The sequence below is a fragment of the Trachurus japonicus genome, chromosome 4, assembly GCF_045865225.1.
Source record: "Trachurus japonicus isolate A0001 chromosome 4, Traja_1.0".
NCBI classification, from domain to species: domain Eukaryota; kingdom Metazoa; phylum Chordata; class Actinopteri; order Carangiformes; family Carangidae; genus Trachurus; species Trachurus japonicus.
The window spans coordinates 25853921-25881356 of NC_140910.1; the positions used below are offsets into that span (position 1 = coordinate 25853921).

At 42.0% G+C, this 27436-nt stretch overlaps 1 protein-coding gene across 4 annotated transcripts in view; it reads right to left on the reverse strand.

Moving 5' to 3' along the window:
- Nucleotides 1-7614: 7614 nt before the first annotated feature.
- Nucleotides 7615-27436, reverse strand: part of LOC146989052 (ephrin type-B receptor 1-B-like) — a 95915-nt gene continuing 76093 nt past the window's right edge. For 3 of the 4 annotated variants that reach the window (XM_085774973.1, XM_085774972.1, XM_085774975.1), the window contains exons 14-20: nt 25064-25311; nt 20887-20954; nt 19896-20043; nt 16640-16789; nt 11991-12187; nt 11695-11853; nt 7615-8443 (exon numbers count right to left, since the gene is read on the reverse strand). In XM_085774973.1, the coding sequence (XP_085631099.1) occupies nt 8332-8443; nt 11695-11853; nt 11991-12187; nt 16640-16789; nt 19896-20043; nt 20887-20954; nt 25064-25311 (1082 nt within the window). In that variant the 3' untranslated portion in view covers nt 7615-8331. Of the gene's footprint in view, nt 8444-11694; nt 11854-11990; nt 12188-16168; nt 16354-16639; nt 16790-19895; nt 20044-20886; nt 20955-25063; nt 25312-27436 lie in introns of those variants that run through there. The other variant, XM_085774976.1, reaches the window with a different exon arrangement.

Here is a 27436-nt window from a genome sequence, read left to right on the forward strand (position 1 = left end):
CAATTTGCAATAGTTCCTGTGCTGTTAATCTGTTTCACATGAATTGATGGGGCCCTCACTGCTGTGAATAATACACTGCACCAAGCTCTACAGGCTGTCAGGTAATGGATTTCTTTTATTAGTGAATCTAGCTTTAAATGTGATTCAATTTACCCCCACCTCATGATTTCTTCTTTTTTTTCTCCAGCTTTTGTAAATTCTGTCAGCTCAGCAGTGTTAAATGCCTCCGACGCTCCAAGCACTGCCGCTGTATTGCTCAAAAGTCCTGCTCACAGGTTGTAAACTTTGCCATCTATCAACAAAGAGCTACAGTCAAAAACATGAGTCACCCCCTCACTGACAAAAAAAGACAGACTCTTCTTCCTATGAATGATTAATTTAGTGTGATGGCATAAAAGTAGAACTCATTAAGGAGTTTTATAACCTTCTTTATTACTTTTCTGAATGCAGATGTCTCCTGTAATCTACTGAGGAATTTCTCTCTCGTACAGTATCGCAGGTAAAATTTAGGTTTAATGTTGCCTCCGGTCGTGAACATCAAAGAATATTGAGCATTTCCATTATTATTATTATTAGCAGTATGACCTACACACTGATCCACCACGTCCTGGGTGGACTTGAAACGACTTTCTTCATTATCTGGAGTCAGTTTTTGAACGTTTCATTCTGTTGACCTTGGTTTTTATTTTCTCAAAGGACCCAAATGTGCACAAATAATCACAATAACTCGTCTGTTTTTCTTTCCGTCTGACGTCACCGAAAGCCGATGTGAGGAGAAAGTATTGACCCTTCAAGATGAAGGACAGACACAGGGGAGGGAGGGAAGAAGAAGATTTAGCTCCATGTAAACAAACACACACTCACCAAGCCGGGTTATATGGCTCCCTCACGGATTCATGGCGAATGGATTCGATGTTCCTCTGAGATCCTGCTCCATGTTGACGCTATTTCATCGTCATCATCACTCTCACATTCATGCTGTGCTCTGCTGGACTCAGATCTGCCAAGGCCTCTGAGGGACATTGGACTCATCGTCATGTGTTCACGAAAAAAAAAAAAAAAAAAGACTGTGACGAGCGTTATCAGGCTGGAAGTAGCCATTAGATTAGAAGAAGCATTAAATCGTTGGTCATAAATGGATTCACATGGTCAGCAACAATACTCAGAGAGGCTGTGGTAATCAAACCATGATTGATTGGCATTAAGAAGACATACCAGACACCATTACACAAGACAGATGATTGGTCGATGGATTCAGGCTGCAACGGTGAAAAAACCAAAACACTAATTCCAAACAAATAACAAATCTTTACTTTTTTTCACTGTTTTCTATTCAACACAATAAAATATAGAGCAGAAAGCCTTTAATTACATTGAGTGTCCTTCATCTTGAGCTCTGTCTGCGCATTGATCGCCAAAAGCCATTTGATTGATTTGTCTTCTTTATTGACAAACAGTGCATTGTAAATGTTAGATTCAGAAAGTTAACAGCTACAAACTCTCACACGCACGATGTACAAACATTTTACTGTACACTGAACAGCACACACACCCACCCACACGCGCGCACACACCCCCACACACACACACACACACACAACGATACACAGGCGTGCGCATACTCACATTATATTACAGTATTATTATACATTACAGTGGGATGCTCTGACTATATGAGCTGTAACACCTAGAACAGTATTGTAGGTAAACAGAGAAAGGCAGACCACAGCTGATTACTGAGCTGTTTTTTCTTTTTTCTTTTTTTTTTTAAAGAGAAACCGTACATTACATACATACTGAACAGTATGGCAAGCCACAGGAAGCAAATAAATTAACATGGAAAAAAAATAAAACTATCCAAAAAAGAGTGTTTTACAGCTGGACTGTTTCAGTTCAGGTTGTTTTTGATGAAAACACTGTGACCGACCGGACACATGGATCAAAGATAAATCGGCTGAAATGAGAGATCAGTCTCTTCACGCTATAGAGCAACATTTGTGTTCACAGTTTTGGGATAAAAAAAAAACTCCTCTGATAAACTGCAACAAAACACTGAAGGTTTTTCATTTTCCTTTCTTTTTTTGTCAGAAGAGGTCTTTGCCAGCGTTTCCTTAGGGCGGAGCAAGTTCAATTTTGACTCTTATCTTCTTTTCTGAAGCTGTTCTGTGAAGCTTAACTGTGTTTTGAACTACAAGCTAATGCTAATAATACTCAAAATGACAATGCTAACTCACTGGTAAAAAAAAAGAAAAAAGCTTACCATGTTCACGGTCTTTGTTTAGCGACTTAGCATACTAGCATTTATTTGTCAATCTGCACAAAGAACAGATGAGGCGGATGGGAACGACATTCGTTCTTCTGGCCTCAACTTTCGGAAGTTAAGAGATCACATCACCGAGGCTGTGGCACATGGCAACCGAGATGAATCCATCCAATGGTTATCGAGACATTTCACTAAAACTTAAAAAATGTCATCTGTGGTGGTAAAGACAAGATCAGGTGATTCTAATCATCGATATCTGAACAAAATGTCACGACAATCCATCCAGGAAATGTTTTGTGAGAAATAAATCCTCTCAATAAAACAACAGCCGCTTTTTTTTTGTGCACTGGTGAAACTTGCCAATATATAAGTTTAAAATGGTTGTGGAAATATTGCATCTAACATAGAGAGATTGCTCCACTGGCTTGCCTTTAAACTGTCACAGGAGACGGGAGGAAATGCAGACAGACTGGAAGCAGAGCGAGTTGTACAGAGAGGTTGTGGGCATTAGAAGAAAAAAAGAGGACATCCGGGCAAAGCGGGGAGAGACAAAAAGAGAAAGAGTAATCTCTCCACACCCAGCCTCATTTTTATTCAAACACGAGAGGCGAGCTTTGCCTCTCGCGCCCCCACCCCCCATCTGCGTTGTCTCTGTTCTTCTATCCTCCCCGTCTCCTCTTGCCCCCTCTATTACCTATTCCCTTTCACTTTTTTCCCCCTCTCTTCATAACTCGATTCCTCGCATCTAGCAGCCTCCCCTGCAGTATCTATTACACCAGAGCAACAGGAGAGGAGAAAAGCAGCCGAGCTCGTCCAGCTCCCAGAAAATAACTGCAATTAAAAGATAAATCCACCCTAAAGCACTCGGTGGAGCTTCTGGCGATGCACCTTGCATTTCTGGGCCTGTTTGTTGTTCAGTGGTCTATATCTGTGCTTTATTGGCCAAACATAATGTGACATCATGTTGATATATTTCCATCCACGGGGTTACCAGGAGTCTGAATTGAGATTTCCATCTAAAACATCTGCAGTAAATGTCAGGTTTTGATGTCAGTCGCTCTGAATCAAAGAGTGAGCTCTTTTGTCTGAAGCTGCCATTTTTACCGCCATTCAACAATGAATGGAGACAAATTCATCACAGTCGTCTCCATCGACAGAGCTCCCAGCAGAGCAGAATACATTTAAGCTGCATAAAATAAAAATGTTGAGTTTTTTACAAAAAAAGGGAGGTGGGCTGTGGCCACAGGCATTGTTATCAAGTGTCATGCATGCTTCATAACAAAATCATGTCCTAATGAATGACAAAGCAGAACATATGCAGCATGTTCAAGGTCTGCCTTTTCTTTAAAGGGAGAACTGAACTTTAAAAACAGCGTCTGTGTTTCAAATCCATTCCACACTTTACACCCTGTGGAGTTTTTAACCTCTAGTAGCAATATGGATTAATACTTTTCAAGAGGCTTCCATTTTCCTGCACATCCAAGCACACAAGCACATGGCTGATGCAATATACATCCTTGCCAACGCTGTGTAATGCACCAAAACCCTCAACAGCACAGCAGCACGCCGGTGTCAGGAAGTTCAAGTCTTGCACTGCTCCAGTTTGCCCAGGCTACACAGCCACAGTGCACAATAATCATTAACTGTAACAGACAGTGGAAGTATAGTGTGTGACTATCAACCAAACTTTGCAGGCAGCAGGAAAAGCATCCACAGGCTAATAAGCACTGAGTCCACTGCCTGTCTAGTAAATGAGCAAATCTGCAGAGGTCAAGAGCTGATCCGTACAGGAAATGACAAACAACAGTGAGTCCAGGTTTCTCAGCAGCTGCTGTGAGCAATCAAAAAAAAATAAAAAACTCACGTCAGTCACCACCTGCACCGTTATAGCAAGATAAACTTTGTCATTCAAGCAAGTGATTCCTGGAGGTAGTAGCCGACACCCCACTGTAGACCCAGTGCAAATCAAAACTTGAAAACAAGTCGATATCAAATGTGTCCATCCAGTGAAGAGGATGGTTATCTAGTCAACATCGAAGTAAAGAGAGGAGATTAAAAAAAAAAAAAAATGGTTCTGTGAATTTATCAAAGACAAACTCAGTGTGTTCAGGTGAGAAACTCTGAGCGTAAACAATTTATAAGAGAAAACTCCACGGGGTACATTTAACCCGCCAACACATGCACCGATGCACCTGTCAATCAAACGGCTCCTCCACTGCCTCTGAGCGTCGCCTAGGTGACAAAATGGTGTCAAATCGACAGCAACATTTTATCTTTAAAAGGTCGACATGGGGCGGCAAGATTTTTGTGTTTATTTTACGCTCGATGTTGCAACAGTGTTGTTTGGTTTGGATAATACAACTCAGTTTCTGTGTGTAACAAGTTGCATCAAGTGCAAGTACAGTCATATGTCATGTGTAGGGTGGTATGAATAGGCAAAGTGTGTACGTATTGAGCTCATGTTGTATAAACACATTGAAAGGGTGTGGGCACTCTGTCCGGCTGTACTCGGGGCTGCCCTAATAAGGGTCTTTTTGGGGGACTAAAGTCAAACAGCAAAAATGTCATCTTCTATTGGACGTTGACAAAACATACAACATCTCCATGACTATGGACTATATGTTTTATATGTTTTTATACTTATCTTGTCTCATGTGATATGTTTTTATGCTTTTCATGTTTTATACTTGTCTTATATGATATGTTGTACCACAGCGGGGCAGCAACGTAAATTTTGTTGAATTCTTTCAATGATAATGAAGGCAATCTAATCTAAACTAAACTCCCTCTTGTCATTAAATAGGAAGAAAACCATGAACTAGATGATGTGTCCAAATATTCAGCAAAGACACAATCAGATGCTGTGTTGACTCACACACACACACACACACACACAACATAAAGGTTTTTGATATGTTTCTCTCTTTAAAGGGGCTCGATTCAGCGTGGATTTAAGTTTTAATAAACACTTCATTAAACTCACATGAAAAACTGTTTTCTCCATTAACTCTTTCTGGGCTTCATCTTGGATTCATCTTTTTCTACAGTCCAGGATTTACCGAATGCAGCAACATGTTCCATTGTGTTCCTGAGATTTCGTCTCTGTGGTGAAGATTTGTGCTCGAACCGACTACACGTCAGTCGCGGTATGTAAATACAAGTCGTGCTGTACATCATTTCTGCCTGCGTTGTTTTGTTTTTTTCCCGCCCCACAAACACTGACACAGTGACATGTGAAATGTCTCTGAAAAACTCACATCTAACCTTGTTAAATATCAGAAGACAAAAATATGAAGCAAAGAATTGACACATCACACTGAGCTGCTGCAGATTTTACATAATGGATTAAGATACCTGCCTGTGCTGATAGCTTTCATTTCCTCTGCATGACAATTTTTTTTTAGGTGGCGCTTAATATGAGCTTTTAGGCACACGAGTCATCTCACTCTTTATTAAACCCCCGAGCCAGCACTGAAACTGTTTTTCCAGAGGCATCTATTTACAACGTATTACGCCTCTGAACCACTGACTCTCTCCCAGTTGATCTCAATAATTTCTGATAAAATGTTCAATAAGCTATTGTTGCCAGGCAACAAATGCAATTCCGGGTCGCGCCGCAATTGCCAGTCGAGTTTCGGCGAAAAGTGGAACCTGAAATGTTGGGAGGTTTAAAATAGGAAACGGACCACTCAATGTCACAACTTTCATAAATAAAACAGAGCAGAGTGTCCCGGCAGTAGGAGATCATCGGTGGTGCGAGACGAACACACAAACGCATCGTTCTGCAGGAATCGTCGTGTTCGGAAAAAAAAAAAAAGCAAACAACTAAACACTGTCGCTTCACGTCACCGTGAGCAGCACAGCTCACAGCGGATGACAAATAAAATCATAACATCCAATCGAAACCGGTAATCCTTGGGATGTGGGTGCACACGCATGACCAGAGGTTGAGGCTGAGGGCAGAAGCAGAAGCCTGCTGTTGTTTCACAGCTGGTAATCTGCTCAGCGCCGAGATGAAAGAGAGATCTCCCAGTGCCTCTCGTCTCCACCGAGTGAGATCAGACCTTCGTGATATCACATAAGTCAAGTCTAAAACATCACATTAACGTATTAAAACATGACAAATGACCGGGCGGCATCTTGTTGTTTTACCATCTTCATCTCTCTCTCCATCGCCTCTGTCTGTCTGAAGAATCAATCTCTGGTGGTCGTGAATGTGTTTTGCGTGTCGTGTGAGGCGCCGCGTCGGCAAAAGGTTCCTGTCCACAGACGAGAACATGTATAGGTCACTTCCTGTCATTTCATCTGCAAACTGACACCACAGTATTAATCAGTGATGTCAGCTGGGGAAATGCGACTGTCAAAACAGACTCTGACAACAATGACATGTTCACCAGCCAATGGAGGAAAAAAAAACAACAAAAAAACAAATTAATAGTGAGGACCCTGCCTGTCTGCCTGCCTGCCTGCTGTAGAGTGATGATTACCATCTGGACGGCAGCCATACAGTTCCGACTCAAATGAGATTTGTTTCATGCGTGGACAGAACATGAGCATTGGATTTTCGGTGTTGTTCATGTGTTGTATTGATGCTCGACTGGCAGTCGGCTGCGGGGGTTTTCAGCCAAATCACAAGAACATTGGATGACAATACCTTTTCTGTCTTTTGGGATTCTCTGGCCACTGCAGTGCGTTCATAACAGGTGCATCTCAGCAGCTGGTAATGACTCAATACCCACAGTCTCTTAAGCTCCCCTTTCTTCTTCCATTCCTCCAAAGTGTGCAGTTGCCTTCCCTCCTTCCTCCCTTCTTTCCTTCGTTCCTTTCCTCCTAGCTTGTTACCCTGCTATGGTATAATACTTCTTTATCTGATTATGGTGCCGTTTTCTGATCCATAATTGGCTTTACTCAGAGGGCATTAGTCCTGATTGTAACACATCATCCATTATGAGTTTCCCCTGAATTAAGTATTCTAAGTAGGACAGGCTTTGCTTGCTCTCTGCATGCGAGAGTTTATCTTTTCATGGTTGGATGGAAAGTACAAAAAAAATAGCACTATGAAACCCTATTTTTCTTTTTCTTTTTTTAAAAGTCCGCAGTCCACAGCACTTCAAAGTTAGTTCCAGTGATGAGTCAGGCAGAGGAGGATAATCATAGAGAACTCACAAATGCTCCTGTGACAATTAATTGTCCGATGCTGTTGGCAGAGGAGGAAGCAAATGAGCATATAGGAAATAAATATCCTATATTATAATATGTACAGACTCTTCAATATGAAGATAGGATTAAAAAAAAAAAAAAAAACTACAACAACAACGACAACAACAACACAAAGAAAAAAAAACGTGCCATTTAAACTGTTGGCTCCTGTCTGGATTCAAATGGTAACAACTTTCACCAACACGCTGGACAAAAACATAGTGGAGAGAACAAGGCCTGCTCTGGTCTTGTCACAAGAAACACAGCTTCACAGAGCGTGTGCCAGGCTTTTGGTCCAATCATGTTAAACGTCTGCTCACACAGTCCTCACAGTCGTATCTGTGAGCGATTTATCCTCAACGCAAAAACACCAGAAAACCAGAAAACCAGAAAACCAGGCTGTGTTGTCCTGGAATCAAAGTGTCAAGTTGGTAAGAAAAAAAAAAAACTTCCACCATTGAGATCTTGCAGATGTTGTATGAGAGGGGAGGGGGTTTGTGACTGCAGAACCACTTCAGAGACTGTAACACAGAAAATCCAGAGAGTAGTTTTTTCTTTTTTTGTTTTGTTTTCAGTCGCTGGCTCTTGCAACTGTCTGTTAAAGTTAAGTCTGAAAAGCCAAATGTCACGAGAGACGTCCAGTGACCGGAGAAAAAGGAGAGATGCGGCCGTGCAGACACATAAATGGCCACGGTTTGGCTATTGTTTAAAAACATGAGAAGTGGTCGAGATCTCCACGAGCAGCAAACTGAAGTGTAGAGAGAGTGTAGAGAGTAAAAAGGAAGAATTGTAGAGATGACAGCCTGCTCCCTCACAGACTGTATGTACACTGGTAACAAGATTTCATACTGTATCGCTCCTCCGCGCCGCTACACAGACTCAGTGGGAGACTGGTCGTCAGCGTGGTGTCTCATGGACTGAACGCTGGTCAGGATTTTCTTCTGGTGGCCGGCGAGAGACACTCCGATCCTCTGAAGGTCCCTGGAGAGACAGACACAGATATATAGATATATAATATAACACATATAGGCTGAGTCATCACCACCAGATTATTAATATAAACTAGACTGTAATTAAAAGTGTTAGGTGTAGGATTCTAATAAATAAATCAAAGACTACAGTCACATTAAATTACCATATATCTCACAGGATTTAACTTCTTTTAATTCAGAGGTACATCCTCCACTCAGATACATGAATCATTTTCATTTACTGATCTGATGTGGCATCTGGGCAATTTGCTTTTAAACAGACTGAACAAGCAGCACATGGTTAAAGGGATAGTTCAACATTTTGACAATTTTTGGCTTGGATTTTGGCCAATTGCCATAATCCCTATAGTTTTAGCAGTAGGTTCGTTACCTTTAATTGTCGGTGCAAGCTATTTTTAGAACGGCGGAGCAGAGCCACGAGCTGCTCAGAGCTACGCTACGGAGGCTAATGGGATTTCTTGGTTTGCCTCATCAAACTCATCAAATACACAATCCAACAACTCCAAAACGCTCTGGGGCCTCATTTATCAAAGAGCGTGTAAAAGTCCTCTTAAATTTTCAGTACGACGGAAAGGCAAAATGTGCGTACGACAAACAAATATACACTCTTTTCAGATCTATCAAACTCCGCGTACACACGGCTGCACGGTATTTCCCTTGATAGATCACACCGGACCTGAGAAAAGCGTGGATGAGAACACGCCTCATACCCAGCCCCCTAAACGGCCCCACGCAACCATATGTGGTCAATGCAAATCAGTTACGTGCATATTAAGTAGCCATGTGCACTCTGGAAACGTGTGGAATGACGTCAGTGGAAGACGGTGAAGACAACAGACGGACGGAGAGCGGAGAAAGAAGCAGAATTTCTCTGAAAGCGAGATACACGGTAACACGGCAATATCAGTCAGAAACATCATCTTGCATTGAAAGGCTACAATAAAAACAAAAAACTCCCAAATCTAAATGAAACAGAACAGAAAGAAGAAGAATCATATTTATTCTGCCCCTTATTTTAGATTATGTCATAATAATTTAAAGCAGGGTTTCCACTGCCAGTCAGTACTTTGCACCCCTTTCCACTAATCCCCAACTTCCGTTCACTGGAAGACTTTGATTTTCATTTGTGCATAGCTATATATTTAAAAAAAACCAAAAAAACATTGAAGTCCACCAGTCTGTGACTTTTCCTAAAATGATGTTGGGCAGCACCCATTTTTGTTAAATACAATAAATATTATTCACACAAAAAATATCGATCATGTTTTCTCATTTGCTTTGATTTGCGCCGACATTATTGGGCTTGCTGCTTGCTTGTGTGTGTCCAGTCTGGCTACGTAACACACGCACATCGCAGAAATTATTTTCCAGACTGGACAGACGGGTTGTGGAAGAGTTGTAGCCTACATGCAAGGGAAAAATATCAATATGATATCAAAAGAAAACGAAATTCGTTTTATAAAGCCAGTATTTAGGAGCAAACTAGTGTAAATGCACAGGGGAAAAATCTGAGTCGCTGTGCTTTTCATGTAAAGTGCCGACGTCAACACGTGTGCGGTGGTGGTGGTGGTGGTGGTGGTGGTGGTGGGGGGGGGTCATGATCACCACCACTTGCTACTTCAAACAGTGTCCGCGCTCCTCTCTCCCTCGCATACTGCAGTTCTCTGACTCTGCAGCGGCGTCGCCAATTCCTCTTGTTCTTCAAAAAGCGTGTAAATGCCGGTACGCCATGGTCGGACTGGTCGTAAATTTCGGCACTTTCTCCCGACAGGTTTTGGCTTGATAGATCCCAAATTTGGCGGAGAAAAGTGCGTACGCACAAAACGGGGGAAAGAGCGTGTAAAAAAACGTGTATCCACAATGATAAATGAGGCCCCTGGTGGACAAGTTGTGACCTGCACATTCACCACACTATGAGATAATAACAGAACGTTACGAGACCAGAAATTCATGCAAAATCTCTGATGCACGTCCCCGTCGGGGGCAGTTTTTTGGCAAGCAGTCTCTGCATTTACCTCGAAAACAACTCTGTCTCGTAATGTGCCATTATTATCTCATAGCGTGGTGAATGTGCAGGTCACAACTTGTCCACGAGAGCGTTTTGGAGTTGTTGGATTGTGTATTTGATGAGTTTGATGAGGGAAACCAAGAAATCCCATTAGCCTCCGTAGCGTAGCTCTGAGCAGCTCACGGTTCTGCTCTGCCATTCTAAAAATAGCTTGCACCGACAATTAAAGGTAACAAACCTACTACTAAAACTATAGGGATTACAGCAATGGGCCAATTTGCCGAAATGTTGAACTATCCCTTTAAACATCCCACATGGTCATATAGAATAATTTAAAGAGTAAGTTTTGTAAAGTTTCTGATCCATCCCTCCCCAAGTAGCATGAGCAGTGTCTCTAAGTTATTTCGCTGGCTCTTATCTGCTGTCTCCACACTTGTACTATGTTAAAATGTACTTAATTAATCCCTGTGGGGGAATTAATCCCCTATGTCTGACTCAGTCTAACTGTTTAGGAGGAGTGCAGAGTCACGGTGCAGAGCTAAGTCTGACGCCGGGGCCTCGGCCAGAGGTGATGGTGGAAACCCTCTGGTTGGCTTTTCATTGACTGAGGAGTTTGGAGGTCTTGGCTAAAGGCTTGGTCGATCTAAACCTTACAGTACACTGCAAAGAATATTTGCCTGGAAAAAACAGCGATCAAGTCATTGACAAAATGAAAATCTATAGTGGCTTCATTACTAAAGTAAACAAAGCAAAAACTTTTTTTCCCCACAGTGACAGATGGTGTTGGGAATTAAACAATATAGAAATAAACACCTGTTTCAGTGATAAAACTGTGAAGAAGAACAATCCTCAAGCAGAGACATGAGGTTTGGAGAAGAGATGTGTGAAAGAGACACCGTGGGAACCATGGTCCTACCTTTCAGAAACACCACTCAGAGCAGAGTGGTTTCATTTGGGTAAGAAGAGTCAGCTATTTATTTGACAGTGATGTATTGATGCTCAGCGAAGGTGCTCATAGCATTTTATAACACGAAGGACGGCGGTGAGTAAGACAGGGAGCTCGCTGAGAAAGAGAGACAGGCCGGCGCGCAATTAGACCAGCAGTCGGCCAACCGGCTGCCAGTCATCCAGCTAACAAGACGGCGCCTTGGCAGGTGAGCAGCGTGAGACGCAGGCAGGAAGAAAAGGCAGGTGGACAAGAGACAGAACGGCGGCGTAATGTGTGGACCTACTCGGCTGTGATTTGCGTGACAAGGGGAAGGGAGGTGAAACCGGAGCCCAGGAAGGAGTCTCGATACTGGGTCATCTTCAAAGCAGCCAGCCAGTCCTCCACCGAGCTCAACCTGCTCAGGTCTGGAGCTCCGCGGTCTAACAAGGGATGATGGGAAGGCCTGAAGCGAGAGGATACATACGAGTGGATATAGTGGATGTAGAGAGAGGTTAAAAAACAAACAAGCAAACAGTGTATCGCCGAAAACAGAGGGTTGAGTGAGTTTGTGTATGTAAATGAGTTTGTATCTCTCCTCACCCGGGGGCCACGTTGTTGGTGCCGGCTTTGAGAGATGCAGGGTTGCGTATCATTTTGTCTAACATGCTGACGATATCAGGAAACTTTGGCCGAGCGTTTCTGTCTTTCTGCCAGCAGTCCAGCATCAGCTGGTGCATCACCACTGGACAGTCCATCGGAGCTGGCAGCCTGAAGTCCTGCTCTATGGCATTTATCACCTGGGAGAGAAAAAAGGGAGGACGACAAAGGAGAGGAGGAGATGATGATACAAAATATTGAAACATCATTGATCCATTTATACTTTCATTCTACACACCTAAAGCTGCTGTAATCAATATCTCACATCTGGTGCTCCAACATTTAGTCTCCAATTGTGCAACACGGTGTCAATTGATTTGAAATGTGCCGGTGGGGTGTAATTTCTGGAGGGATTTGATCAAATGGCGAAGGATGTGATCGCTTTAAAGCAGCCGCTGCTCTGGGAGCCATGCGAGTGAGTTCTCTGGGGAACATCAGCTAAATGCAACCCCGCCATTCAACTGTGAAGGGATGTTTGCCTCCACCCACACCTCCATCACCCACGTCGTTGGATCAGGAAGCAGAGAAAAAGGGAGAAATGGATCAATTCTAAACACTTAGGCTGCTTTTGTAATGTGAAGTTTGAAGTTTGGGTTCCCATAATCAGACTTGATTAGCTAAGGTTTATGTTTATGTCCCTGAGAGCAGGATATAAAAAATGACTTTCATGTCGCACCAGAAGAGATAAGATGAGGGATTTGGGGATATAAATTCAGAAAAATGCTTGTTTTTTGACATATATTTGACAAATATCAAGAGGCAGCAGAAAGTTCTTCTGTGTGTGTGTGTGGTTTTTTTTTTAAACCAGCCCACTCTCTGGTCTGGGAAATGGGAGCTATAAATGACAGAGGGGAGAAAATATTTTGAAAGAAATTTAATCTTGTGACATCAATAAACTGCACGCAGCGTGGTGCTGGTCTGTGATGCTTAGGGTATCAAAAGGGTGTGACATCAGATCCAAAGTTGAGTCTGGCTCTCTGGCTGATGTTTAGGGGACACTTATATATTTTGATATGCGACTCCCTCCAGGCAAACAAGACCCGAGTATGGGCGTGATGTGATTGTCTGCTCCGCCGCAGCTCCTTATGATATTTTGGGCTGATAGGACAGGTGTATTTTTACAGACAGGATCTTGCCTCATTTGGCTTTTATTTAAAACTGCAGGAAAAAATGAAAACTTGGATTAGTTAAGAGGATTCAATTTCCATTTGAGAGCTTCATCCTGACACAGCGTGCAGTCACTCAGTATTATCCAGATATTCATCGCTGCAGAAGAAGTGACGCCTGCTGCAGACTGTGATGTGGAGGCAGGTAGTTTTTTTTTTTTTACACAGAGAAGCCTCTGATTTCATTATGCTGGTGCAGCTTCTGACGGCGATACTGATCTTTCGAGGTTTTTCTGAGAAAAACTTTTAGGCGGGGATTCTGTACTGCAGGGACTTTGTGCTAAATATGTCAGCATACCTTTAGGTGCAGAATTTAATTATTGTGAACATCAGACTGTCTGAAATAGTAACTTGCTGCCTTTGTATGGCACATCCTTTCAATCAATACAATAGAAACATAAGTTCATAAATAATCAAATAAATATTGAAATAAATAAATAAGGAAATAAATATAGAAATAGATAAATACATGTAAATATAAATATATAATTGACTGCAGACTGGAAAAGACCACATCAGACCTTGTTTCACTACTATTTTTGAATAATGACCACCTATCCACACAAAGAGAAATAAAAAAAAGGATTAAAAAGTACATGAATGTGATAAGATGTAGGGTAATGCTGATGTACCGTGATCTCGATGACCAACATATAAAAAAATTGAAACATTACGATGTCCAATATCAGTTTACCACAATGTAAGGCAAAGCTCCATATTTGATCTTCAGCTACTTTGGATATTTGCTTAAAAATGGCTTAAACGATTACACTGTTGTTACTTCTACTTTGAATTTATTGTTATTACAGTACAGTTGGATAACCCAAAAAGTAAAATTACCAATATTTAATTCATTTATGTTGTAATTTCTGCCATGCATCATCGTTTTTTTTTTTTGTAATTATAAAACTTTTCGTTTGCAGTCAATATTTGCATTTCCTGCATCTGTTATTTTTCCTTTTCACTCTGCCATCCCCTCATCACCTGACCTCCACGTTCACCCGCACACCTGCTCCTCATTCGCTCATTATCTTCCCCAGGTTTAACCTCTCTTCAGCCTGAGCGCTGCCAGGTTTTCCACGACGCCTTCCTGCCAAAGCATTCCAGCCTTTTGTCTTGTTTTCCTGGCATCAGTTTATGACCCCTGTCTTTTTTTGGACTTCTGCATGCCTGCTTTTACCCCCCTGGACTTGTACACCTCTTCTAGCTTTGATCGTTGACCTTGTTGTAACTCCACCTTTTCTGCCAGTGATTCAAGCCTCCGAGTCCAAACACTCTGTGTTCGGTGTTTTGAGTTTTTGGAGCCGCTGCTGTGTTTTTGTTCACATTTTAATGATAGATTGTGCCATTATGAAGGGTAAAGTGCCAAAAAAAAAGAAAAGAAAAGGAAAATGAAAAATAAAAACTGCTTTTTTTCCCCCACCTCTTCTTCTCTGGCATTTAAACTTACAAGACCAAGTCAGTGTATGTCTAAGCCCATATAAGCCGAGGGAGTCGCAGCGATTCTACTGTAAATGCATCGCCGGGGATTTGTCTGTTCGCTGGGTGAACTCTACTTGACCCCGACACACTTCTCAGGCTTTGTGCCACACAAATTCTCTCTAAGCACTGCTGTCAATCACAATAGCAGCAAGTGTAGTGAAACATCACAGGTCTCTTTCATGATTAATTCATGTCGAACACAGCACCTGTGGCGGCTCCACTGACAATTTCACCGTTCCGTGTTCTTTGAAATTGGGTGTGTGTGTGTGTATATATGTGTGCCTTTTTATGTGTGTGTGCGCCTTTTAACGTGTCAGTGCCTGCATGCGTGTAGTTAACGTGTGTGTGTGTGCAGGATGTGTGAGTTTAGGGTGTGAGGTTCATGCATAGTTAATGCCCCAACAGACCCTCGTTAGCTATAGCAGTAACACACACTTTCTCCATCATTATACACTTTCTGTGCCATTATAAAACTGTCTCTGTCATTATACTGAATCTCTGTCATTACTGCTGTATTGGCTGCTTCTATTTCTCTCTGGAGCAACCATGGGGGAATGAAGGGTGAGGCTGCACAGGGATGGGGGTGGGGAGGAGAGAGATAGACGGTGGCGTGTGAGCGAGTATGAGATGGTTAAGGTGATCTAAATGCTAGACGGGGAAATGGTTCCTTGCAGATGAAAATTAGGAACTGATTTACGTTTATTAGATGAAAATGTGTTTCTGTCTAACAGTCGGAAGCAGATCTCATCACTGATTAACTCCTCATCAGTGGGAAAGATAACCAGATAGAAAAAAAATCCACATATAAGATAATGGGATCCAAAGCAGGTTAAAATGGAGCTGGAGTTTTTAAAAAATGTGCTTTTAGAAATAAGACAGCAACTCTAAATCATTTTTTTAAAAGGAGCTTTCGCTTTAAGCATATTTTCCAGATGATAAACTCAACTGAACTCACTCAGTAGTGCGCTGGCAAATTTTCTGCAGCAACAAAAAAATGTATTTTAAAGTTGGAACTCTTGTTCAGCTTGTAAAATTCCCAGGCTACTCCGTGTCAGAGTCATTAGATTTATAGTTTCAGAAAGCAAGAATAGGAATTCAGAGCCTCGACGCTTTGAAGTGGGGTTTAGTGCCAAAACTAACTATAATCTGTGTATCACATTTCTTCTCGGAAATAGAAACCTAAAAATAAAAACGTCAGCAATCCAATCTTGTGGAACCTCCTTTTCCATGTGCTGTTCATGATCCCCTTTAGGTTTAAACAGTAAAATTGAATACTCAGCCTAAAGAAAGGATAAAAGAGTGGTTTTCATATTATGTTAACACAAGAGCAGAGAATTGTACACGTGTATTTTGTAAGAAGATAACTGAAGTCTAAAATAATTGATAAATATAATTTCAAACCACTTAAAAATAAAATCGACGTGATGCCGGCATGAATTTAAGAAAGGTATAGAAATGTCGTGGCGAACTGATCGTACTGTGCAGGTAATTGGAATAAAGTTGTCAAAACAAAATGAAATTCTCTGAAGAAAAAAAATCGGCTGGAAACCAGAAATCTGACGCCTCCTGGTCTGATGTTTCAGGGAACAAACATTTCTGTGACACCTAAATTGATGTCCTCATTTTCCGTGTGTTTTCCTCGGCATGCAGACACCCCGCTGTGAGAGACGGCAAAGGAAACAAATAATCACACCCCCATACCCCCACCCCCCTCTCTCCTCTCTCTCTCTCTCTCACACACACTGTCTCTCTCTAGAAATACTGTGTGCAACTAAAAGAAAAAATGGGTGAACGAACGCAATCTTATACAGTCACAGACATCAATGAGAACACAAGACGACAAGAGACAGACTGTCTTTATCGCTGTCTTTTTCCTTCTCTCCCTCTCTCTCTCACACACACACACACTCACACACACGCACACACACACAGGTGGTGACTTACATCTTGGTTACTCATGTCCCAGTAAGGCCTCTCGCCGTATGACATCACCTCCCAGGTGACGATCCCATAACTCCAGACATCTGATGCAGACGTGAACTTCCTGTAGGCGATGGCCTCAGGAGCCGTCCACCGCACCGGGATTTTACCACCCTGGGAGCAAGGAAAGAGAAAAGAAAAGAGGAAAAGAATAAAACGAGGAAAATTGATTTTAAAAATAATTCTTTTTTATTACAGTTTCGCTCTGGATGTGCGTACGAGAACATTCATCATCACACAGTACTGAAAATGGAGGCTATAGGCAGCCCCGTATATCTGCCATAGTATGTCATAAATACCAAGGTGCAGAGTTATTAATGTAACGGTCATCACAATCCGGACCAGACAGAGGGATGAGAAATGTGTGTCTGACTGATGTCATACAGTACAGTGTGAGCCCATGAGTTACCTGCTGCATTCACATTGTAGGATCATATACACTCTACAGCGGGAAGAAGAAGTTGCACTCACAAAGAGAGAGTGAAGACAAAGCAGATGTTTGATTGTGTAGTGAGATGGATAGCACGCAGCTGTTCCACATACATACTGTTCATCTACATTTGTTTCTTTCGTGTCTTCTCTAATGAAGACAAAGCACCGACTGAAGAAAAGCTTGGTTCTGACTGCTGATACTGCCGTCCAGGAGAGTGGGAGATATTTGCTACACAGACTTTATTCTCGAAGGAATACATTTGCTGTGTCCCAAATTCTGGGGCCGCACCCTTTAGAGGCTGCTTTTGCGTCACAATGAGCAATGGGCGGAGCCTTCGTGGCTCTACTCTACCTATCCAAGGATTGATTGTGCACCAGTAGAGAAAGCAAATAACACTGACAGATAGAGGCTGAGGATTTCACTTTTGAATCCAAGTGCTGAGGTTTAAAGGGATAGTTCAACATTTTAGCAAACTGGCCTATTGCCATAATCCCTATAGTCATAGCAGTAGGTTCGCTACGTTTAATTGTCGGTGCAAGCTATTTTTAGAACGGCGGAGCAGAGCCGTGAGCTGCTCAGAGCTACGCTACGGACGCTAATGGGATTACTGGTTTCCCTCATCAAACTCATCAAATACACAATCCAACAACTGCAAAACGCTCTCGTGGACAAGTTGTGACCTGCACATTCACCACGCTATGAGATAATAACGGAACGTTTCGAGACAGAGTTATTTGCTTGATTGCTGAATCTACCACGAAAACAACTCTGTCTCGTTGCGTTCCGTTATTATCTCATAGCGTGGTCAATGTGCAGGTCACAACTTGTCCACCAGAGCGTTTTGGAGTTGTTGGATTGTGTATTTGATGAGGGAAACCAAGAAATCCCATTAGCCTCCGTAGTGTAGCTCTGAGCATCTCACGGCTCTGCTCCGCCATTCTAAAAATAGCTTGCACCGACAATTAAAGGTAACGAACCTACTCCTAAAACTATAGGGATTATGGCAATGGGCCAGTTTGCCAAAATGTTGAACTATCCCTTTAACGTCTGTTCAAAGGCTAATGACTGTTAAAACCAAAGACCTGAAGGGCACAGCTGATGTTACAAAGTCAAAAGCATCTGCAAAACCAAACTGTCGTATCTCAGTTGGACCTTCACAACGGCTATAAAGGGTCACACCATCGTAGACCTGAGCACAGCTTTTTATCACCACCATCTCTTACACTTTTGAAATTATAAGAAATACTTTTGAGCAAACACGAAATGCCTCCAGTCAGACAAATTTTTTTCCCTTCAACGCTTTCATCCAAAGAGAAATATCTCACCAACAACTGGATGGATTTCCAATTTCAACCATCCGTCAGGTCGGTCTGATGGAGAATACTGGCCCCTCAATGACCATGATGGTCCATGGAGCTTTTATAGAGCGCCACCAAGACTTTAAACTGTCCACTTACCCAACACTTAAGTTCATGACACCACATCTCTAAAACTAATGACTGAATGACTGAGCGAAGACTGGTCCAACTAATTGTCTATGGGGCATGAGGGAAACATCACTCGGTATAATGTGGCAGAGCACAGGACTGACCAGGAAGAAGGAAGAAGATTGAAAAAAAAAATTAAAATCCTCTAGCTTTCAGGACTTGAAATAAGAAAACATCAACAATCAACAAGTGTTTGTGAGCTTGCAAGCACCGACACATCTTCAGGGACAAGCGAGAAGTGGCATTGTGAGATTTGTTTACCTCCAGTGGGTTTTTCAGCTTCATCGGCTGTATATAAAGATTAATGTCTCTCCAACTGTGCACATGTGAACGTGGCTCACATTAGCATTCAGCTCGAGGCACAGATGAGTCTAACTACAGCTGAGGCCCCCGAAGAAACACATGTGAAGAACTGAGTGTGACAATCGTAGCCAATGTCCATTTTAAGAGACGCCCCCGGGGACAAACTTTGCATTTAATGTCCCACCAGTCATCAGGGTCTAACATTTGCAAAGTTATCAATTTTTCATCCATTCAGCAATTTCATTTTCCAATTAGTGGCAGCAGTGGACTTTTAGTGTTGTCTTTATGAATGTGAGTGAAATCTCCGCCCGGTTATTAAAATCACCATGGCGACAGGTAGTAGGCAGTTTACCATCTTTGGGGCCAAAAGTGACACTGAGGCATTCGCGCCCTCATAAATGTACATTTAGTTAAAGGGATAGTTCAACATTTTGGCAAATTGGCCCATTGCCATAATCCCTATAGTCATAGCAGTAGGTTCGTTACCTTTAATTGTCGTTGCAAGATATGTTTAGAACGGCGGAGCAGAGCCGCGAGCTGCTCAGAGCTACGCTACGGAGGCTCATGGGATTTCTTGGTTTCCCTCATCAAACTCATCAAATACACAATCCAACAACTCCAAAACGCTCTGGTGGACAAGTTGTGACCTGCACATTCACCACGCGATGACATAATAACGGAACGACACGAGACAGAGTTGTTTTCGAGATAAATTAATGCAAAACCGCTGATGCGCGTTCCCGTCTGGGGCAGTTTTTCGTCAAGCAGTCTCTATATTTGCCTCGAAAACAACTCTGTCTGGTAACGTTCTGTTGTTATCTCATAGTGTAGTGAATGTGCACGTCACAACTTGTCCACAAGATCGTTTTGGAGTTGTTGGATTGTGTATTTGATGAGTTTGATGAGGGAAATTTGCCAAAATGTTGAACTATCCCTTTAAGCCTGCCTGTCGCTACAGTATGTGGGTTTGTGCGTGGGTTTTTGTGTGCGTCCTTACCAGTGAGCTGGTGTAGGTGGGGTCGGAGGTATCGTCCTCCAGATAGCGTGATAAGCCGAAGTCAGACACCTTACACACCAGGTTACTGTTAACCAAGATGTTTCGAGCTGCCAAGTCCCGGTGAACATAACTCATCTCCGCCAGGTACCTGGAACATCAGCAGGATTTATTGTGTGAGTGTGTGTGTTATCTGCTGCCAGCTACCTGGGCTACTATAAAAAGGTAATGGGATTTAGTGTGTGTGTGTGTGTGTGTGTGTGTGTGTGTGTGTGTGTGTGTGTGTGTGTGTACATGAGTGTGTGCGACATCACTGCCGGCTACCTTAGATAAAGTAGGAATAGGATTTAATGTTTGTGTACATGAACATGTTTGTGTGTTATCTCAGTTACACGCCTGCAATAAAACACAGATAGAATCTATAGTGTGTGGGTGTGTGTCTGTGTGTGTGTGTGCGTGTGTGTGTGTGTGTGTGTGTTTGTGTGTGTGTGTGAGTGAGAGAGAGAGCTGTGTATCAAGGTGCCAAGACGACAAGTAGTGGTGTTGTAAACTTGACTAAACAGCTTGGATTACCATACAACCTTTTTTTTTCTTGGAGTTTTTGTCTCTTTGTCTTTTCCATGTGTGTGTTGGTACGACTGTGTGTGTGTGTGTCTGTGTGTGTGTGTGTGTGTGTGTGTGTGTGTGTGTGTGTGTGTGTGTGTGTGTGTGTGTGTGTGTGTGTGTGTGTATGTGTATGTGTGTGTGTGTGTGAGAAAGAGGAAGGAGGAGGAGGCAGTACATCTCAAGCTGCTGATGCCTGATTGATTATAACACATCACCAGACTGTATTGGATGTCACCACATGAAGTCTCAGCGTGACAGAGCTGGTTTTGTTTCAAAGAAATCTAACTTCTCATAACAACCACTGAACAATCAAAAAAAAGTTTGTGCGTCATCTTGATAACAAAATGGATTTCTGTAGAGTGTGTAGAGTGTGTGTGTTGATGTGTACCTCATTCCAGACGCGATGCCCCTCAGCATACCGACCAGCTGGATCACTGGGAACTGCCCGTCATTTTGCTGCAAAACCATAAACCGCGACAGGATTTGTGTTATTTTCTGTTATCAGACATTTTCACTGTGGTTGGAGGAAGTCAGACAAGTTAAAGACGTGTCAGCGTTTGACAGCAAATGTTGTGACAAACAATGTTTTTGAGTCACAGAACATAATGTGACGTGTATGTAACGTGATTAGGACGAAGACGAATCATATCTGAACACACTAAGTTATTGTTGTGGAAACTTTCACTTTCTTGAATTGTGTGTTGAAGTCCCTTTATTCTGCTATTTATAATTTCTTGAGACACCGTCAATCATGAGAGAAATATGAAAAAAATCTTTAGATGTTAATCCAGACAGGTCCACGACCGCTCTGTGGAAGACGTCAACAAACAGCCGAGCTGATATTTTGGTTAGATCTCACAATGCTATACTGTAGAGTGGCCTGTCCTCAAAAACGAAAAATTATTTTCTGGTCCCGTTTGAATTGTGCCATGGATTTCACATATGTTGTTTGTGATATTTAAAGATACATTTTCACGCAAAGAAGACGACAATTTAGCGCAACAAATTTTGATACTGTTAAGTTTTGTGTGAGCCCGCTTTGTGAACTACAGCTCTTCGCTGCTCTCGACGCGAATGATATACGTCACCAACCGCACATGAACTCTGCAACAGACATGGCGATCTCTCTGCTCCACTTCACCGCATTTTTCCAATAATAGAATAAGAGCATAGAAGGAGGGGAAAATCATTATAAGTTGAGGAAATGTGCAGAGTTGAATCGCTGCGGATGGAGAAGGAAGGGAGGGAAAGGGTGATGACGTGACGTCACATACGCGACATAACATGTCGCCTTTCTCATTGTGTTTTCTCCTCAGCATTTAACTCAACAATGGCACAATAAACGGTCAATAAACTCTTGACATGAAAAAATATCACTTAAGCCTATAAACAACATTTGTGTAATCCAAAGCATAACGACTGGGGGATCAGAACATAATTATTTTCTGTCCATTGAACACTTTTTTACGCTCCAAATCTGAGAGGTCCCATGGGGGTCCAGCGGAAGGGGCGGGACTTTGCCACTCTATTACAACCAGATCCCATGTCTACAAACCAACCAATCAGAAAACAGCATAACATGATGTCATTTCAAAATAAAGGTGGTAGCCAGCACACGTGATCAGTGGGGACAATGGCAGAGCTCTGTTTAGGTCATTTACAGGAGATGTAAGTTTTTACTGTTGCTATTATAAATGTATCTAAGTATCTGACCTCATTTGGCTGGTTCAACATGTACAGTAGACAAGTCAACTTAATTTGTACATTACCTCGTGTTTGAACTCTTTTTTCCTTTTGGTATTTATACAATGACAATAAAGGAAGCTCGAACCTTGAGCTGTAGACCTACAGTTTATCCCACATAGAAGGGATACTAGTAAATCCGTCATCATTGCTTTGAACAGCATGAAGAGGGTCAACCGGTGTTGTACAAAAATGACTTTAAATCAGGCTTATGGAGTTAATTATGTTGTTTTTCCCCTTTGGAGAATAGCACAGTTAATCAGAGACGTTTTTAAGGTGAAGTAATTAAATGAGGACTGATTCTGCATCAGAGTCTTGGATAATGTCGCCCGATGGGCTTTGGCTGTCCCAGAGATGTATGTGATAAAACATTACATAGCATAACTGCAATAATGCTTTGCCATGTATAAATCAAGTTAATATGAGAAGTGTGTATAGTATTATGAACATCATTTCTTTTATTGTGCCATAGCTTATCTGAATATATCTTTATAGCGTAGGAGCAAACACACAGTTGCTGCCTTGAATGTCAAAAATCGACACATAAAACCAAACGGTTTGATGAGCTGTAGGTCTGTTGTTGCTATGAGCTGAAATCATTTTTGCCTTTCTGCGATTTCACTCTTTCACCTTCGGGCCAGACTGACTCCGTCTTCTATAAACATCACTGACATCCCCGCTGACATAGTTGCAGAGGAAGGTGTGTGTGTGTGCGTGTGTCTTTTAATTCACTTTGTGCATCAAACTGTGCCTTTGATGCTCCTCTAGCCTAATCCTCTGCAGGCAAAACCTTCTTTTAGGTGCGCACAAACACACACACACAAACACACACACGCGCATTGATCCTCTGGGTCTTGTGCCTGCAAGATGGTCACGCTAGGACAGCAACACCAGTGAGATCGATCATTGTGTTTGTGTGCGTGTATGAGTCAGAGGATGATTTGAGTCAAAAGGGGTCACGCTGTGAGAACCGAACATCAAAGTGTTTCTCTTTCTGTTTTTAGAGGCGCCTCGAAAGGAGGGCAGGATCAAAGAGATGGACAGACTGACGGGCAGACAGGCTGGCAGGACGAGGAGGAAGGAGCACAGGAAGGAAAAAGAGAGGAGAAAAGGGAGAGCAGGAGGTTGTTTCTGTCTTTGTGTCTCTTTCTCAAAAAAAAACAAACTCCCAAGCCTCCGACTGCTCATGTTCCTCTGTTGAATGTCTATTTATATGTGTGTGGATATGTCACTGCGGACTGACCATAACTGAGCAAACTTTTCAGCCATTTTATGTCCTTTGTATCACACAGTAGCCCCTGATCGGTCTGGACGAGCAGCACAACGACCCACATAACGACGACACGCAGCCACAGACTCGTAAAGAACTATGTGAAGCATCGACAGGGACACAGAGTCCTGCAACAGACGGTGTGGTAACGCCCTGATCCTGGGAGCCAGATCAAACCTGTCCTGCCTTCTGCTGATGAGCATCATAAAGACACCTAACATACTGTACGTACATCAACTCTGCATTATAAGTTACATTAAATGATAACAGAACAATCTCCACTCAAGATCCAGTAGGTAGATTATTGTTCTTAATGATTTTGACCAATCCCATAATTTTAATCTTCTGATGAGGAACATATGGTGTGATTGAAAGTTCTCAAATCAGTGGACCTTAAATAGTCCTAAATACTAATTTCTCAAATCTGGAAATGTACATATTTTTTGCATTAGATTGTTATATTGTTCTTATTTGGTAATGACTATTTATTCAGAGAGAGCTTTAAAGCCAAGCTGTCAGAAGTTTTACGTTGAGATTCTTTGGTGAACTGCTAATTTACCATGAATGAGAAGTCCCATACAATCCATTTGGGCTTGTGAATATCTTCTACATCATATACACTACCAGCCAAAAGTTTGGACACACCTTCTCACTCAATGGTTTTCCTTTATATTTCTTTCTTTCTACATAGATTCAAACTGAAGACATCAAAACTATGAAGGAACACAAATAGATTGATGTCGTTAACAAAAAAGTGTTAAACAAAGCAGAATATGTTTTAGATTTTAGATTCTTCAAGGTGGTCACCTTTTGCTTTGATGACAGCTTTTTACACACTCTCATCAGCTTCATGAAGTCATCACCTGGAACGGTTTTCCAACAGTCTTGGAAAGAGGTGCTGAGCACTTGTTGGCTGTTTTACCCTCACACTGCGGTCCAATTCATCCCAAACCATCTCAGTTGGGTTTATGTCAGGTGACAGATACTGTAACTCTTTTGTTTTAATTAACACATTTTTGTTTAATTCGTAACTCCATATGTGTTCCTTCATAGTTTTAATGTCTTCAGTATGAACCTACAAAGTAGATAGCAATAATAGGAAAGAAAAACCATTGAATGAAAAGTGTGAAAAGTGCGTCCAAACATTTGACTGGTAGTGTATCTGAAAAAATCTTTTAAAAAGAGCCTGTCATTAAAAAACTGTGTAATTATTCTTATCTTATACAATTAGTCGAGTATTTCAGTACATTTTTTTGTCTGATTTTACTTAGACATTCCAAAAAAAAAAGCACCATATAACTTTGTTTTGCAGCAGAATCAGAGATTGTAGTGAAAAGGCCAAGGGCAAGTTAATCATATAAACAGACTCTAAGTCCTGGGAGCTGCCCTCTGCAGTGGAAGAGTACACATCCATGCACTGACGCTGCCTCTGGCTAATATTAAAACTGTAAATAACACCTTCTTGAATGTTACATAAAGTGCAGCGGGACTCTCCAAAATGACTATACACGTCCGTGTGGACACAAAGTGTGTGTGTGTGTGGGCTATTCACCCTGAGGAATGAGTCAAGAGCTCCGTTCTCCATGAACTCTGTGATGATCATGGTGGGCCTGCTCTTGGTGACCACGCCCTCCAGCCTGATGATGTTCGGTTGGTCGAACTGGCCCATGATCGACGCCTCGGACAGGAAGTCCCTCCTCTGCCTCTCGGAGTAGCCCACCTTCAGAGTCTTGATGGCCACGGGGATTTCTTTTTTCCCAACAGGCTTCAGTCGGCCTTTGTACACCTCCCCGAACTCCCCTGAAGAAAGAGAAAACATGAATAAGGTGTTTGAAATTAAAGCACTCTGTCTCGGAGCAGAATAACAAGGCAGCGTATCACATCCAAGGCTCTTCAGGAAACAGGAAGTGACTCAGCAGCTAAAACAAAGCACTGCTGGGTGGTGTTTCTTTTTTTTAAATACTCCCCCCTCTCATTAAGAACCACTCAATAAATTATCACATAATAAAGGGGCTAATAAATAATTAGCTTTTAATTATGTTTTATGATGTAAAATGGGTCAGCTGTGAAATCAGTTGGGCTGAGGTTCATACCATTTGGGTGCCTTTCATTATTTAACATCCTCCTGTCAATCACACAAGAAACAGCATATTGTTCTTTGCAGCAGGAGCGAGGAGTGTTAAACATGGATGCACACTCTCTGTGGCCGGGGAGCTGCCCTCTGCACCCTCAGTCTCACACCGACGGCCTCTGAGCTGCGCTGTGGGTTCACTCTCAGGTCAAGGGGCTTTGCTCTGGGGCACATTAACAGTTTTTGCAGACTGAACGAACAACAAAAATTGAATCCACTCAAGAAGCTCTCACAGGGATGATGGAGGGCTGGTGTGTAGCAGAGGTGGCAAATGAGATAAAAGGGATGGTGTCATTATTATTTCTGAGGCTTTGCACATCTCGACTGTCACTGTCATCTCTTGTTTTAAACAAAGGCAGCCTGGATAACCTTAGCCTGGATAAAGACACTGTACTGATGCACAAAGTTCACTGGTTCACCAATTAATTCATGTTGCAGGGTAAAGCAATACCTTACCGTTTGTAGCGTCATTTTATTGAGCTGAGGTGACTGTGGTCCAATAGGATGCCAGTTTATTTCATAACCAGGTAGGATGATTAACATTAGGGTCATGACCAGATCTGACTTCGGTCGTAACATTTCATTAAAATTAGATAATTAAATTTGAGAAAGGTTTAACTTCAAGCAGCAGAGGAGAAGAACCAGAATTAGTCACACACTGAACTGATTTAGCTGACAATTTCAGAACTGCAGATGTTTTTTCTTCCAAAAAAACACCACATCTTTCAAAAAGGGACATCCCGAGGTTTCATTAAAAATCTGTGGATGGATATCTCTGATGACATGATCATGGTTATTTTGTCAGTCTGAGAGGAAAGACCAAACTCATACAGAAATTAGTTTTTTTGGTTTGCTCCGAACAGCCGCACGAGAAGGCACGGTGAAAAGCCACAGATGTCACAGAGAGGCTGACATATCAGCAATATCACATTAAGTTTGAGAAATATAGCGCACATATTCCTGCAGCCTCTTCTGGAAGACATTCACCGTGCTGCACTCGGTTGTTTGCATGAAAAGAGAAAAAAAAATTGTCAGGAATGAAAAAAAAAAGGAAGCTTGATGGACACGTTCAAACAGTGGGGCCCCACACAGCTGGCCAATCAAGGCGTCAAGTCGTGGTGAATGTCAGATTGTCAGTTTCAGAAAGATATTGAAATGGCTGCACACACACTCTGCACCACACTCTGCACCACACTCTGCACCAATCTGTCACTGGAAATGCATAGGTACAGGTGGTTTCTGGAGCTATTTGATCTGACAAGCACCTGTGGTGGCCCCTTTAATGATTGTGTATGGCTATGCTGATTTTCATTTGTATAACTAGTGTAGTGCCCCTTAAATTGATAGTTTTCTCTGTTTTTTAATTCAATTACTAAATAACATCTTTTATTATTTATTCATTAACCATTTTGTTGTTCCATGGAGCATTACCAGTTGTGTGAAAAGTACATTTCCCCAATTAAATTAGATGGTGTGGAGGTGATAAATAACAGGAAGTGGAAAATATTTAGTCCTTGGGCCAGGCCAGATACCGGTATCACTTGAGTGGGCAAAACCTTACCTATACTAAATTGTTTTTAGGGTCAATATAAGTAAATTAAAATATGATAGCCTTTTCATAGGAGCAGCTTTTTATATTTTTTTTTGCATTTTGTTATTTTTACCTATAGGCAGATTAATTCCAAAAAAGAACACAGACGGCCAAATAACACATTAAAAGTCATTTCACACATCATAGTTTTTTCATGGTCCTTCGAGCCGGAGCAAACACCCATGCTGGAAAATGGACCTGAA